This window comes from Syzygium oleosum, unplaced genomic scaffold (genome assembly GCF_021117445.2).
Source record: "Syzygium oleosum isolate NSW1041296 unplaced genomic scaffold, Sole_v2.1 Sole_v2.27, whole genome shotgun sequence".
NCBI classification, from domain to species: Eukaryota; Viridiplantae; Streptophyta; class Magnoliopsida; order Myrtales; family Myrtaceae; genus Syzygium; species Syzygium oleosum.
The window spans coordinates 4008177-4024238 of record NW_026607511.1 but is presented as its reverse complement, the minus strand read 5'-3'; the positions used below and the strand labels follow the sequence as shown (position 1 = coordinate 4024238).

Sequence of the window (16062 nt, the reverse complement as noted above, 5' to 3'; positions counted from 1 at the left end):
ATCAAGACAGTCTTTAAAAGTCCCAAGTTAGCTATGCGAAACGGAAAGATCTTATTGAAATCTTTTGTACGCATGTACTTTGCAATGATTGGCATGTTTAAAAATTATTGTGGTCATTTCTTCATTTCCAAAGACGTACTTCAGTTTTTGATCTCTGGTAATTAATTCCTAGCCTACAGTCCTTTTTGGTGGATCATAAATAATTGCATTATATTCGAGGTGTTGAAAACAATACTATAGAGTGCATAGTTTTGCATATATGTGGCTTCCCTTCTGAAGCTGTTTTGTACAGGCCCTATAGGGCGGTACTCTTCATGGAATTTTGTTTATCTTTCAAAAGAAAAGGAAAAAAAAGATGATATTATCGATGATGAGATTGGAAAATTTCTAATTAAATGAAGGATGCGCAAAGTTATTGGACCAATATTAACTGCTAACAATAAGCTGGGGAGATTGGGGAAGGGGCAAGGGTAAGGATTGTTGACAATCCTAACTTAAAGTAGTTAGAGACTTGTGAGTAGTCAGCCCGCTGGAATAAGTCCTTAGATCCATCTAGTTTTGTTCGAACTTTTGTAAATGACCTATAGTGTACTCTGTTTATGACAATATCTGGATGATAAAGAAGTTTTAGGATGGATGATGAACTTTGCCCTATTTCAGAATTGATTCTTGAATAATGGACTGGTCAGCTAAGACATCTTGAATAGGAAGATCTTAGAAGTTCTTTTTTTGGTCAGAAGATCTTACAAGTTCTAAAAAGTAATGGAAATATGAAAAGTCAGATGAAATTGGATAATTATGCTTTTGGTAACCGTTACGATCAATATTACAAAGAACTATCACCTTAACTGCCTGCATCATCTCTAAGTGCAACCATAACTGGGAATGTGTTGTTTACCAAAAAATAAAACATCAAAAAAATAAGTGGGAATGAATTATGCCATTCATTTTACGCATACTATCTATCCCCTAGCTTCTCCATCTGTCAAGAGATCACATAATATTAAATGTCTTTAGAGAGTGGTTCTGTGCACTAGACAGGATCAGATCTGTTGCTTTTGACCGTACATGGATAGTTTGCTCTTATGCTGATGATAAACCAATTTTCTAAATTTAATTGCTGAACGTAGTATACGTTTGTCTTGTAATAGAGCTCTTTTTGTATATCAATTTGCACCTTCTCGGTGCCCTATAGTTAAGTTACTTTTACCTATCCAAAATTTAGAAAAATGGTGAACTTAGGTTCTAGAGATCTGTTACTCTTGAGTGGTCTTTTCATCCTTGATGACATTTATCTCAATAGTTCAAGCATTGACTCATCTATGTCAAGCATTGTATTGGAAACTAAGTTGTGCATGAAAAGTGTATGTAGTGCAGTGATCTTCTATGTGGAAATCTGATCAGTCTTTTCCATTACTGCTTTCCCTTTTGCAGATTAATGTGCCACTTGGAGGCTTGACATCTATGGATTTGAATCCTCGTGTTACAGTTCGCTATGGCATTCCTTCTACTTCATCTATTATGGCTCTCGATCCCATTCAGAGCCTTTTGGCAATAGGAACTTTGTGAGTTGGATGTCCTGTTGACTACGTAAATTAATCTCAAGGTGAGATGAAACTGTGTTTATCTTTTATTTATTCCGTCAAAGAATCATTCTGTAATTGTTAATCCTCCGCAAGTGTTTGACGATTGTCTCTCTGCAAAAAATTGTGGTCGTACCCTCCAAGCGCCTATAGCAAAACAGGTTACTAGGTCATGCGACACTACCCACTTTTGACCCTGATTCAATTCATTCAACTGCAGGGATGGTCGGATCAAAGTGATTGGGGGTGATAATATGGAAGCTTTATTTGTATCTGCAAAGCAGTTGCCATTTAAGCACTTAGAGGTCTGTCAATTTTTCTCTGATGGAGTATTTATTATCTACATTTGCATGTTTACGGTGTTTAGAAGTAACTCTGGTGAAGTACATCATTCTGATGAAGTATAAAAAGATGAAGTTCTCTTATCTCTACAAAATCCATTGCCATTCATTTACAAAGTTGATTCTTACCAGCTAACATTATTATGTTTTTCAACAGTTCCTGCAAAATCAAGGTTTCCTAGTCAGTATATCCACTGACAACGACATACAGGTTTAAACTCTTAAGTCCATGTGATCTTTTAATTCCAATAAATCAAATTCTTATCTGGTGTTACCTTCTTTCTGATGAATTGCTGTTTGCCTTTCTCTTTTTACATTTTCTCAGCATAATTGTTGACACTTTTTGAATTTTGTCTTGACTGGCTTAATAGACTGTTGACATTGGCAGGTTTGGGACATAAAGTATAGGAATGTTGCTTGTACTTTACAGTGGGAATCAAATATAACTGCCTTTTCAGTGATTCAGGGGACTGGATACATGTACAAATTACAATCTCTGGAAACATTCCATTATCAGTTATTTTCCTTTATCTGGAGCCTATCAGACCCATGAGATCTGATCTTCTGTTCAGGTATATTGGGGATGAGAACGGTATGGTGTTTGTGCTAAAATGTGATGCAGGCCAAAGACAGATTGTTCAACTTCCTTACCTTATTCCAGCAGATTCAGTTGCCGGTAATCTTTCGATACATTCACTTGTAAATGGTCTAACAAATCCATGCTACTTCGTTTCCTACTCAACTTGTCTTTGCATTTCTTTTAGCATCAAACGGAGTTGATGAACTCACTGCATTGGCATTATTTTGAATCTTGGTAGCTTCGCATGTATGGACTGTCCAGTTGATCTGGGCCATTTTGGAAACTGATAAGCTCAAGGTTTTGGTTTCTACTTTCTGGCATGGACTTTAGCTCAATGATATGAAAGTTTGATTCTTGCATGAAGTAAACTTGAAGCATGTAGCTAACTGTTAAACAGTTATACTGCTTTGTCTAACCTCATCTCATATCGACATGGTGCAAATGGATTGCTAAGATGCCTTTTCCCTTCATATTAAACAGCATTTTCTCCAAATCTGTGTCAAAAGAAAATATCTAGTCTACTGTTTGATGAATTATTTCACCGACACAAAGATAAATATAACTAAGCATTTTTCTTCATGTAGGGATAAAAACATGGTTTCTGCCATATTATTGTGATTTATGTAGTACTTCCTTCTATATATGATTATTGAAAACAGTTGACCTGGCTATGTATATATGGAATTATAGTGACTATTTACGTTTTGATGATGATGTGTCCCTATAGTTATTTAGCTGTAGTTATTAATTCCAATTTCCTGTCCGGCTTCCAGAAGCAGCTGCAATTTCTGTGCCTCATCAACAGTCTGTTGCGGGGGTTCTTACACAACCTCATTCCCTAGGAAATAGGTACGATGAAATACACTCTATTCTCCTTACAGTTTTTTTATTTGATAGCTTAGCCTGATTATATAGTTTGTCCAATGCCATGTAATTTGTTCACTTTGTAAGTCATATCAAAGATGTCTCGCAAAATGAAAACTCGATGGTGGCCAAATTAATGATTACGGTTTTTAGATTGGCGACTTGTCTTTGGATGATCCTGATGAGAGCACCCATTTTCCCAGGGGCCTTCGTAGATTTACCATTTGTTTAACTTTTTGCTGAAATGAACTTCGTTAAATGACTTCTGGCCTGGAGTGCTTCATTGTGGATGGCCTAATAAACTATGTTTCATTTTCTTTCTGACAATGTCAATCTGAATTTAAAACAACCAACTTCTAGCTTTTGAGTGCAACTTTGCTACATATGCTGAAGTTATAAGATTAGGGGATGGTACATTGAGCTGGTGGCTTGGTTTATTTGGAATGTAGGCCCCATGATAGGTGAAAGAACTGGGGATTATTACTCCTGTTGTGCACGGATACCCCTGGACAGGATGACAACTTAGCCAGTACATAAGTTAATGTGATCGTGCATATACTGCAGTACAAATGCTTCAAATTGTTTTATATTCTTTTTTCCATATTTTAACTAGATATTAAGCTAGGTCAACAGCTGAGACTGTTATCTTTCTAAATGAACTGATGGTTACTTTAAGTAGTGGGATGTACGACTGTGCGAGGTTTATACACTGCCCTCTAGCATATGCTGTGTCCCGGGTTAATTAATGCTAATAAAGAGATTGGATTGCTTGCAGGCTGTTAATTGCATATGACAATGGGTTGATTGTACTCTGGGATATTTCTGCAAATCAACCTGTCTTAGTAAGAGGCCAAAACGATCTCCAATTGAAAGAGGAAACAGTGATCACCTTGCCAAAAGTAGCAAGAAATGAGCTTTCCGAGGATATCTCTGACAGTGAACAGATGGACAAAGAGATAAGCTCTCTTTGTTGGCTCTCTGCGGATGGGTCTGTTCTGGCTGTTGGTTATGTCGATGGGGATATATTGTTGTGGAACATGTCTACAGCTGTCTCCAGAAATCAGCATGGTGGAAAAGTGTCTAATGATGTTGTTAAGCTTCAGATAGCATCTGCTGACAGAAGACTTCCGGTCATTGTGTTACACTGGTCTGCCAGTAGATCTCGGAATGGTCATGGTGGCCAACTTTTTGTCTATGGCGGTGACGAAATCGGTTCAGAAGAAGTGTTGACGGTCAGCTTTTAATCCATATTGTTGCACCCTTTAATCATCAAGCTTCATAGGAAAATTTGTGTTTGCTATCAACAATTGCGCAACTCACCACAATAGTGTGATTAGGCGAATGATCTATCTCACTATGATGAAATCTTTCCATTTCGCAAAGTAATGATGGCCACTAAAGTTTAATGTCACTAGAATGGGAAAAGTAAAAAGATTAAAAATTGCCGATTGATTTCTTTTACCACGGTACAGGTTAGTTTTCCTGCTTTCCAGCTGTTTTTTTACCTGTAATAGCTCTTCGGCTGTTTGAAAATGCAAATCTAGTCTATTTTGCTTTTATAATGGGAAATATATGATCAACGCTTAGTGGAAGGTGTCAGTAATACATAGATTGTTGTTTATATAGCACCAATTAACTAGGTCTTATATCATTGTTTCACCGAATTTTGCAGATTCTGAGTCTTAAATGGGCTTCTGGGATTGAAGAAGTGAAATGCATTGGCCGTGTGGACCTCAGGCTTAATGGTTCTTATGCTGATATGGTGTTGTTACCTACTTTAAGTCCAATTGGTGGAGTTTACACTATGTCCCTCATTGTATTAACGAATCCAGGACAACTGCATGTCTATGATGAAGGCTGTCTCACTGCCTCAATGTCTCAGCAGGACACAAAAGCTACTGTTTCTCCATTGCCATATCCAATGGTCATACCTACTGTGGAACCACAAATGACTGTGAGTCACCTTGGTTTTGTACATGCTGATGGGACGTTTTCTGGAGATTTTTCAAAGGTATGGCTTATTTCTGGCCTCTTTCTGACTCCTCAGGGGTCCATTATACAGCTTTCATGGAAATTTTAATATTCTGTCAACAATAGTTATCAATCTAGGTCTTCTCCCTTAACTAGATAGTTGCAGCTGCAAAACATCACGTGAAGGACAATGTTCCAACCGGCCATACTGAGTGACCTTTAACCGGCGGGGTCCCTAGTCGACTTCACCTTTCAGAAGTGAATCAAGTTGAGAGGATCTATGTAGCAGGTTATCGAGATGGATCGGTTCGAATGTGGGACGCAACATGTCCAACTCTGTCACTGATCTATGTTCTAGATCCGCGGGTATGTGTCTCAATGCAGTATCCCTAAATCACCAACTGTCATAGACTGCTCGCCTTTCTTACTTCCATTACTTTCTCAGCTACTGGCAGTCTAGCCTTTCTGCAAAGGCAATTCTTCATTTGGCGATATCATTTTTTCTTTTTGGGGGGTGAGTAAACAGCAATATAATGTATTGTGCAGGTGCAAGATATCATGATTCCGGGTGCAAATGCAGCAGTGTCAGCCATAGATTTTTGCTCAACCACTTTAAGTTTGGCTGTCGGAAATGAGTGCGGTCTTGTAAGAGTTATAAATTAGTTGCATGATGTTTCCACAACCATATGTTAACAGTACACTGAATCTCTTTTCTCCAATTGTGATTGCGTAGGTTTTTCTGTACAAGTTGATTAGTAGTTCAGAAGAAACAACCCTGCACATTGTGACAGAAACAGAGAATAAAGGTATGATATTAAAGTACTTGTGACTTGTTAAACAGTTTGGATCTATGTGAACGCTTGGAATGTTTCTTAAAGAAAGTTTCATGACTAGACACTAAATAAAGGAGTCATGGAATTTGGAGGTGTATGAAACAGGTTGAAGGAACCATGCAGCAAATTTTTTTACCCTTTTGTGAAGGCACTAAGCAATTAGATTTGGTCTGGAAGCGTCCCAAAGACATTTCAACAATTTTCCTGCCCTGAGATTAGCAAAAGTTGGTGATGGGGTGTGCATGACCTTTCTAATAAGAATTTTCTCAGAAAGCACATGGCCATCTCACATATTGACTATTCTATCGGAGGTTTTGATTCACAACATTATCTATTTTGAAAGATGGAGAGTGCTCTTTGAGAAGTAACTCTCTAGTCTTAACTTATGAAAGCATGCAATATCTGTGGACTCTAAGTATACATGCCCCCAGTTGGCAGTAGCTGTTTGCTTTTACTGATATCCGTCTAACTGGCTGAGCTAAGGTGTTGGTACTCATTTGAATGTTATTGTGTGTGTGATGGTCTGCATCTTTCGTGCAGTTCAAAATTTAGTCCAAGAGGATGGGCCACAGTGCATAGCTATATTTTCTTTCTCAATTCTCCCATTGGCACTCTAAAATTTGGAAATTCTGGAACCAAGCTTGTTGTTGGATCTGAATGTGGCCAGGTGAGGATCATCAATTGAGCCGTTGATTATATTGCCATCTTTTACGTCCATTGGGTTCAATCTTTGATTTTTCCATCTTGGTTTTCAGGTGGCAGTGTTTGATACTAGCACTATGTCAGTTTTGTATGTCACGGACAGGGCATCAGACTCGAGTTCCCCAGTCATTTCTCTAGTTGTGAGTTCGTTTGCAGAATGTAGCAATTTGGTAAACAGCCCAAGTGAATCTGAATGCGGAGGTCTAAGAAATCCTGAAGAGCCACCAATATTCATATTGACTAAAAATGCCCATGTTGCAATGTTGGATAGTTCCAACGGTGATATCATCGGCTCTCAGTCCTTCCACTCTGGAAATAACCACACTGCTATATCTCTGCATATAATAGGCAAGAATTTTTATTTGTGAAGAGGATTAACTTTTGGCAATTCTTTAGTGGCAATTTTTTTAAAGTTGTTTCAACTTTGAACACAGAAAGCAGTGATCTTGTTTCTGAAGTCTCTCTTGACTCTCATCCGGTGAACTTGTCAGAGGATGGTGAAGCCAAAGAGGGAAATGCCGGTTCTAAGTTTGACCAGGGAAGTAATCCCCTAATATCTGAATCAGCAGCCTGCTCTCAAGCTACCCCTCTTGGACTGGAAACAAAATTGTGTGTTTTCCTCTGCTGTGAAGATATGATAAGCTTACATCCTTTGACATCTGCTACTGAGGTGCAATCTTTTTTTTAAGTTATCATCACCTCCTGTAATGCTCTTTAATGCGTAAGTTTGTTAACTGGCTGTCTTGCAGATTGACAATAACTTCATTCAACAAGTCAACCTTGCAAAACCATGTTGTTGGACAACAGTCCTGAAAATAGATGAGAGAGATTCTGGATTAGTAATATTTTATCAGACTGGAGATATTGAAATAAGGTAAGGTGACTATTTGTATTCCTCCCTTCATATTACTGCTTGGGAATCTGCCGTAAGGTGGACAATCTTGACCAGCAGTAGTGGTTGCTGAGTTATGAATTGCTTTGCCTCTGTATAGTTTCTATTTGGTAGTATGTTTGGACAAAGAATCTCCGGTGATGAGAATTTTCTGATGGAAATGATCATTTATGGACAGGTCTTTGTTAAATTTGGAAGTGTTGGCAGAAAGCTCTTTGATGTCCATTCTGAGGTGGAACTTTAAGACCAACATGGATAAAATGATGTCCCCCTGTGGCAATGGGAAAATTGCCCTGGTCAGTTCTTTTCTGGAGTTTAGAATATGACTTGCTAATTCTCTTTTAATATCATTACCAGGTACAGAATTATGATTTTTCTTCGCCTAGATCCTTTGAAAGGGGAGAAAGAATTCGTCATCATCAGAACTCTCATTTCTATCTTCAACAAGATCTGGATATAGTACACACTGAGTTCTTTTATTGAACCGGAGTATGGAGCTTTTAAAATTTGTAAGAGCTACTTTTCCAATCGTAAAATGGACATTTATAGATGGTGAGATAGTTTTCAAGGGAAAGCTTAAGGTGACGAAACTTTGCATGATTTATGCCAGGAATCTGATCAATCCTATCTAGGTACCGCACAATGACAAACAACCTTAGATGGAGTAAGCAGATGCTTCAAAAGGAAGAAGTAGGTTTGAAATGATCTTGATGGTTCTTCGCTCATGATGACATTTTTCTTTTCTCTAGGTCAACGGTTGTGAGTTTGCATTCGTATCTATATCAGCCCATGAAAATGACTGGAGGTCTCTCTCTCTCTCTCTCTCTCTCTCTCTTGCACAGAGGTGTGGATGTGTGCACCCACTTAAGTTTTTAGTTTGTGACTTGGGGATCACAGAAATCAATCTGTATTACAGTCTGACGTACACAATCTCCTTCTGTACAATTCGGAACTTAAATTCCAAAATGAACTCATTGGATGAGAGTAAGCATTCTTGTGATCTTGTAGGATTCCTGATTCCTTGCCTTGCCTCCATGACGAAGTCGTCGCAGCTGCTGTAGGTGCAAGCACAAATTTGTCTCCAAATCAGAAGAAACTGCAGGTTGCCTTTAGTTTACTTCTCTGTTGCTTAAAAAATGAATACATCTGAATCTAAGAACTATAGCTGCAGGAAACTGCTGGTCGGGGGGCTTTTGGCGGAATCATTAAGGGCTTCAAATCAGGTGAAGTTGACGATAATTCGTATCTTAGTGAAGTGGGTTCAAATGATCCTTCGCTTCTCGAAAGCATATTTTCTGAGCCTCTAATGTTGAAGACTTCCATTCCAAATCCAACCGCTCATGATGAAGTCATTGAGCTTAGTATAGGTCAGAGATCTCACTTTCACCTCATTCCTAGCTCGATTTACCTTTCTTTGCCCCTCCTCCTTGACATTCAACTTATTATTGCAGATGATATTGAAATTGATGAATCCGTGACTGTCTCATCATCATCTCATCAAACCAAGCATGATGAAAGTGGTAGAACATAATTTCTTTAAGCTACAATAGTTCTATGTATTTGAAGGCAGTTTTTATGGTACCATTTTTGCTTTGCAGAAAGAAAGGGGGAGAGGGAAAGATTATTTGAGGGTGCTAGTGCTGATACAAACCCAAGACCCAGAACTCGTGAAGAAATTATTGCCAAATATAGGAAAACAGGGGTAAAATGATTTGAGTTGGCGCTCTAGATTATCTCAATCCTCTAATACTTTACATAACTTACAGTGGGTCTATTTCAGGATACCTCTTCAGCAGCATCACAAGCTCGGGACAAACTTGTCCAACGCCAAGAGAAACTTGAGGTAGGATCTTTGTTTCTTTCTTTTCGTGTCTATATTCATAAATTGGATAAATCCCTTTTGAGAAGCAATTTAAGGTTGAGGAGACCTATTATTTTTCATTTTGAAACATATAGTATTTGAGGAGGAACTTTTCTTTGCTCTCCCTATCCTTATCTCCCGCTAATCCGCGTCCCCCCTTTTGAGCTTTCACCTATAATCCTCCACTCTGCATGTTGATAACTGTAGGTGTGAATGATTATTGCTAAATTAGCCATCTACTTTTTCTTAAATGTTTAGGGACAAGTGATTCTCGCTGTTTAACTTTTCAGATGTGGTTGTCCCAGGATGCATAATGATGTTGTTTCGCACGAAGGACCCTAAGTATACTGTAGAAGAGTGTAGAATAATCCTAGATCACCTTGAAAACTGTTAAAAGCTTAATGGGCCAAAGAGTAGATAGTGGAATGTTGAATTGGAGAATTGTCAATGGAACAGTTAAAATACTTAGAGGATTTGGTTTTGAGTTGGCTTCAGAATCAAATTTTCTTGTCACCTGTCTCTGCAATACGTTCCTCTAGACAGAGTCCCTATATATGGCAGGAGTCTTTTACCTTTGGAGCGAATGTGACTTTGTCGCCATCTTTAACAGAGGATTAGCAGACGAACTGAAGAGTTGCAGAGTGGAGCTGAAGACTTTGCCTCCATGGCGAGTGAACTCGCAAAGAGAATGGAAAACCGCAAATGGTGGAATATGTTCTAAATGGTGGAGTATTAATTTTTGTTTTGCACCAACCGATACCTACTGCAATCTTAGTTGTCGTGGGCTTTTTTTTTATAGCCAGCACGTGCGAAGCCGTATTGTTTATAGGCACTACAGTTTCCCTCCATGCATGTACAGTATAAGAACACAAACAGGGGGAAACGGGGAATAACTTTGGTTAAAGTATGTCATTTATGAAATCCTTGCATCAATATCTAAAAATGTAAATAAATCTCCTCTCTCTTTTACGATCTTGATTTAAATAACTCAGCACAAAAGTGATTGCTCACTCCGTGAAAAATAGTGGTTCTCCTAACACCGTTACTACACGAAAGTGATTGCACCGTCATGCTAGCATCCCTATGTTAACGCGGCAATCTAACTGATGGGTGTATGACCAGGCTGCACAATGGCCATGCCAGCAATTTACCTGTGACTTACCAACGAATCAAGATAAGTTTATTCCGAATAAAAACTGCACTAAACATCTTTCTGTAATTGCGACCAATGGAGGGAAAAAATTGTAAATTGATCTGCACCTTCAGAAAAATAATATTTGATTGCATAAATCCCAAAGGAAAAAGAATGTAAATCCTGTAAAATTCAATTGCTCACTGATGACGCTACATCTACCAAAAACCAGCCTAATTTTTCTCAACAATCACCTCCGCAGACACCTGTTTGATTGAACTATTTGAAATCCTAGATCTAATGTCCTGAAACTCCACGTTTCGCCTTTCATCAACTGTTAACCATGATGATAGGCACCTGTCGATCAAGTCTTCCCCTTGACTTGGAGGCAAACTTCCTTTTGGAATCCTGATTTTTGAGAATCTTGTAATCCTTGCCAAATTTGCATCGGAGGGTTCATTGGCATATGATTGGAGCATGTCTTTTATGGCCCCACACCAAATCGGTCGCGCTACCGTCAGAAAGTCGTGCAAGGCAAGAACAGGAAGATTAACACTTCCAATATCAGATTCGCTATGTCCCCCCCTTCCATGATAATCAGATCCCCCAATCTTCAAGAGACCATAAGCATCCGCAAGGTCACTGTATGCTGTTCAATAAACAGAGTCAATCAATAGTATACACATGCAAAGCTACTAATATGTTATTACCAACTTTAGCTAAGAACACGTAAATTGCATGCACAAAATTCAAAACTAGTCCCACAGTCTGAACAGTTTCAAACTCTAGACATTGACGTGCGTCAATTTTAACACACATTGGGATAACAACCAAATGTCATACTGACTTATCTGAAAAATGGTAAACTGGTTGAATCATTCATAACACCAATATCATCTAAAGGCAAAAACCCGAAACTGAGACATAATAGCACCCTAACGGTTAAAAAACTCCATATATGTACCTGCCAATTTGCCATCGCTTCTATAGACTTCCACTCCATGAAGACCGGCATCCTTCAAACTTTTAATAATTGCCACAGGGTTTTTCAGTGCCCATGGATGAGCAAGCACAGCTACACCCCCCGTATCAGATATTAGTCGCACGGTTTCTTCAGCAGGGGGTTCGCTACCTCTGAGAAGATAAAAACACAATCATACTTTAATGTCTGCTAACTGCAAGGCACTTGCCTCTCGAAAAAACAATATTAATCAAAAGAAAATTACACGGCATAAGCAGGTCCGCCGTCAAAAAGGTATCGTGCAAAAGCTTGTTTTAGATTCTCCACATGACCTGCTTCAACCAAAGCACGAGCCACGTGCAGTCTTCCTGGAGCAACATCCTTGCCAGCAATCCTAGCAACATGCTCCCACTTCAGAGGTAGCTTAAGCTTATTCAGCTTTGTAACCATGTTCTTTGCCCGGAGAAATCGACCATCCCTTATGTTACCCAAGACCTTCTCCAACTCCTCAAGCCTTGTGGGTCCAAAGCTACTGTAATAAGCAAGAATGTGCACTGGTTCCTCCATAGATGACTCTTCTCTATAGATTTCATCACCCAGATGTCAGATTAAAGAAACAAAAAAATGAAAATTGCATCAACAAAAGGCAATGATCATTATAGCTATATCAGAATTACAACCACCAAGTAACCAATGGATTATAATCTCAAATGTGATGGCAAGCAACACTAACTACTAAATAAATAAAGTAAAAAGTTCAGTAATCATTGGCAAGATTTGTCTGCTCTTATTACAATGCACCAAAATTAATCATTATGTAGATCTAACAAATAGATGTCCCCTCAAACTTTTCATCAACCTTAAGTCAGAAAGCAGGAGTAGCACCTTGAATTGAATATGGTGCTGATTTCAACGCCCGGAATAATCTTAATGCTAAATTTCCAAGCTGCTTCCAGAGCTTCGGGGATACCCGATAAAGTGTCATGATCTGTCAGAGCAAGAACTTTCACCTGTTATGAGTACATTGTACGAATTAACTTGTGCTACCCAAAGAGCATCAACAGCAGAAGCAACAGCTAAACGCATCCACAGAAAATATAAACATCAGTAATACGAGTCAAGCATTGAGAGTTGCTCGCGAGTCATCTTTAATTAAGCTCTCTTTTCTGTTTTCATGATAAGAGGACCTTACTACACACTGGATGTCTACAGAATGCAGAGAAGCTAATAAAACATAAAGCTAGTAAAATTTTAACTGGAACAAAAAGAACAATTACAAAAAATTGCAAAAGAGAGCCAAAGTCCTCTCCGATAAATTAGGTGATGGCTTTGGAAGTTAACAAAGTTAAGTTTATTCAATAATTACAACTTCCATATTTAAAATCCTCGAATCTCTTATTACCACCAATACCCCCCCCCCCCCACCTCAAGCTTTTGCCCGAGCCTGTAACTAACTTCGGCATGATCAAAATCAGAATAGATTTTGTTGGTTCTGAATACCAAAGCCGAATGGCAACGACAGTGAGGCATAGGTGATTAACTGACTCACAATCTCTTCTACAGTTGGAATAACATCCAACTATAATCACCTTCCTCTTATATATATTAATAAATGTATCTGATAACATGGAGGAGTAAAGTTAACTTTAGAAGGGAATAAAAAACTTTCTGATCTGCTCTTAAGGAAGCTGGAATTGCATGAAACTTCGAAAACTTCGAAAAGGGCCAGAAAGTAAACACACCTTTTCTTAGATTTCATATCAGCTTCTCTTTATTAGCACCCTGGATTCTCAATCCATTCAACTTCTAAGTAAGTTGAAATGTGGATCTCTTAAAGATCCTGGAACAGTGAAAAACTTTAGACCCAAAGCAAACATCCGTCATTTCACCTTAAGAACATAGGCTCCAATCCCATCTTTGTAGAAAGAAATAAGGAACCAGTCTAAAAGAGCGTTTTTAAATGCTGGAAATTACACTGTCTACCAAAACCAGAACATAGCTTTTCTCCCATCACCCGTAGTGAAAGTGGTACTGACCCTTCCTGATATAATTCCAACCTACCAAATCTTAAGAACACCAACTCGTATAGCCTTGTTCAATAGTTTACTTCATAATTAGCTTACTTTTCTTCAGCAAACCTCCGAAAGCATTCAACAAAAAGAGTGGATTAATTAAAAAAAATGAAACTTTCTGACACCACTCCTCAATCGCAGGATTCCAAGAAACCAAATGCTTTTGGACAGACAGCTTATCCAAATAACTTTCTAGAAACTTAATAGGCCCCTCACATGAAAAAATTATACGACACATGTAACTCCACTAGTACTTCTCACGACTAGTACATGTCTCCTTGTGCATAAACATACGAGTTTCATTGATCATCTGAATCTTGTATCAGAGCAGAGGTCAAAAGTTCGAATCATGCCATTGCCTCTTAACCACATTAATTCATCTACTTAGAATGGGGGTGTTATTATCTCCTATTGATTGTTTGAAGCGGCTGTTTTCACGCCCACATCCTGCGTGAAGTCTGGTATAAAAGCGATGGGGAGTATTAAAAGATGGACCCATTTCCCAACACTTGAGCTTTTGGGCAAAAACAGTTTCTAACAAAATGTACCATCAATATGTATTGCAAGTGAAAAGGAAAGAAAGCTAAAAGAAGATTAAGAGCAAGAATCAGGTTTGGTTTTACTCTTAACAGTTTGAGGTACCCTCCATTTCTGCGAGCCACTGAACTGAGAGGATACACGACGAAAACACCAATCTACACATTCCTCTGTTCCTTTTATTCTTTTTTCGGATGAACACACAACTTCAGATTTTTAGATAGAATAACCTTATAAAAACATCTCAATCCCCAAAAGCATCCCTTCAGAGATTGCACAAATAGAAGGGCTAAAGAAAACAAAACATTTAAGGAAAAAAACACTTACCCCATTGGCATGAGCTCGCTCAACGAGCTTGGAAGGAGACAAGTAGCCATCGCTGCACTTGGAGTGGCAGTGCAGCTCGAAGACCACCCTCTGCCCGGCACTCTTCTGAACCCCGAAGTCATCGACCCACTCGCTCAACGACGACGACGACTGCGAATCCAAGAAGACCCACTCGCTCACGGACTTGAAGGCGAGCGCCTGCTCGACCGTCATCTTCCTCTTGCTGCCTCCGCGCTTCTTCTTCTTGGTCTTCTTCTTAACGTCTCTCTCGCCCGGCATGGCTCTTCTCCCCCCTCTCGCCGAGCACTTTCTTGGGTCAAAAGGGTGGTGCAGGCTGGGGGGACAGAGATTCAAAGCCGAACCAAAGTGATTTACGAAAGCCCCAAGGGCGGAGAGGCGCGTATCGGAAGAGGGTCGCTGCACTGCACTGCACTGGTGGGTCGTGGTCGTCGCGGGGTCCCGAGAAGGGTGGAGGTGGGGGCGAGTGAGTTGTCGTTGTTGCTGCTGCTGCTGTGCTGCTGCCGCAGGATTTGCGGGATTCGGGCGTGACTGCTGCGAAAGATTGCGAAGCGAGCGTGCGTGCGTGCGTGCCGATGAGAGATTGGGGTTGGGTCCGTGAAGCTGCGAGTTGTCGCTGTTTCTTGGCTGGCTCTTGGGCAGACAAGGTGTCCATGATCCTTCGTGTAAAACAGGCGATAGTGCCAAGATAGTCCCACACCACAAAAGCCCGCACGGCCCGTATCGACGTTTTTCGGGCCGGGCCATCGAGAATGACACAAATAATTTATAAACTTTGACTTAATGTGTAACGTGGTCCCTGAATTTTCAATTTGTTTAATATTGTTCCTGAACTTTAACCTAACGTGCAATGTGGTCACTAAATGTTAACCTAATGTGCAATGTGGTCCCTGAACATTTGATTTGTTCAATAAGATCCCTTTAGTCCTTGGACTATACGAAAATGTTCAATATTGTCCTTGGACTATATGGACTCGTTTGAATATGTATCAAAAGTTCAGGGACCGCGTTAAACAAATTAAAAGTTTATGGACCATATTGCACATTGGGTTAAAGTTCATGGACCATTTTACACATTGAGCTAAAGTTCAGGGACCATTTGTGTCATTATCCATTTTTTAGTTCCAGCCGATCCCGAAGAGGCCCGGATCCGCTCGAAACTTATAGAGAAAAGGGATGATTTCAAAAAAGGTTCTTAGATGTTGACCTAATGTACAATGCCACTTTTTATTTGTTCAGCGCGATCTCTCAACTTTAGTCTCAATGTGCAATGTCGTCCTTGAACTTTTAATTTGTTTAATGTGGTCCATATACTTTTGGTGAATGTTCGATTTAGTCATTGACTCTATGAAAATATTCATTATTGTCTTTTCATTAATTCGTGTTTA

General features: G+C 39.3%; 1 protein-coding gene and 1 pseudogene across 1 annotated transcript; one reads left to right on the top strand and one right to left on the bottom strand.

Moving 5' to 3' along the window:
* The first annotated feature begins 1229 nt into the window (after nucleotides 1–1229).
* LOC115691452 (uncharacterized) lies at nucleotides 1230–10601 on the top strand (annotated as a pseudogene).
* A 257-nt stretch (nucleotides 10602–10858) lies between these two features.
* Nucleotides 10859–15234, bottom strand: LOC115667223 (uncharacterized). The gene is made up of 5 exons (XM_056303502.1): nucleotides 14657–15234; nucleotides 12606–12730; nucleotides 11986–12300; nucleotides 11724–11893; nucleotides 10859–11408 (listed from the first exon to the last, which is right to left on the bottom strand). Exons 1-5 carry the CDS (start codon nucleotides 14933–14935, stop codon nucleotides 10993–10995), a joined length of 1305 nt encoding a protein of 434 aa, XP_056159477.1. The 5' UTR covers nucleotides 14936–15234; the 3' UTR covers nucleotides 10859–10992.
* Between the last annotated feature and the right edge of the window lie 828 nt (nucleotides 15235–16062).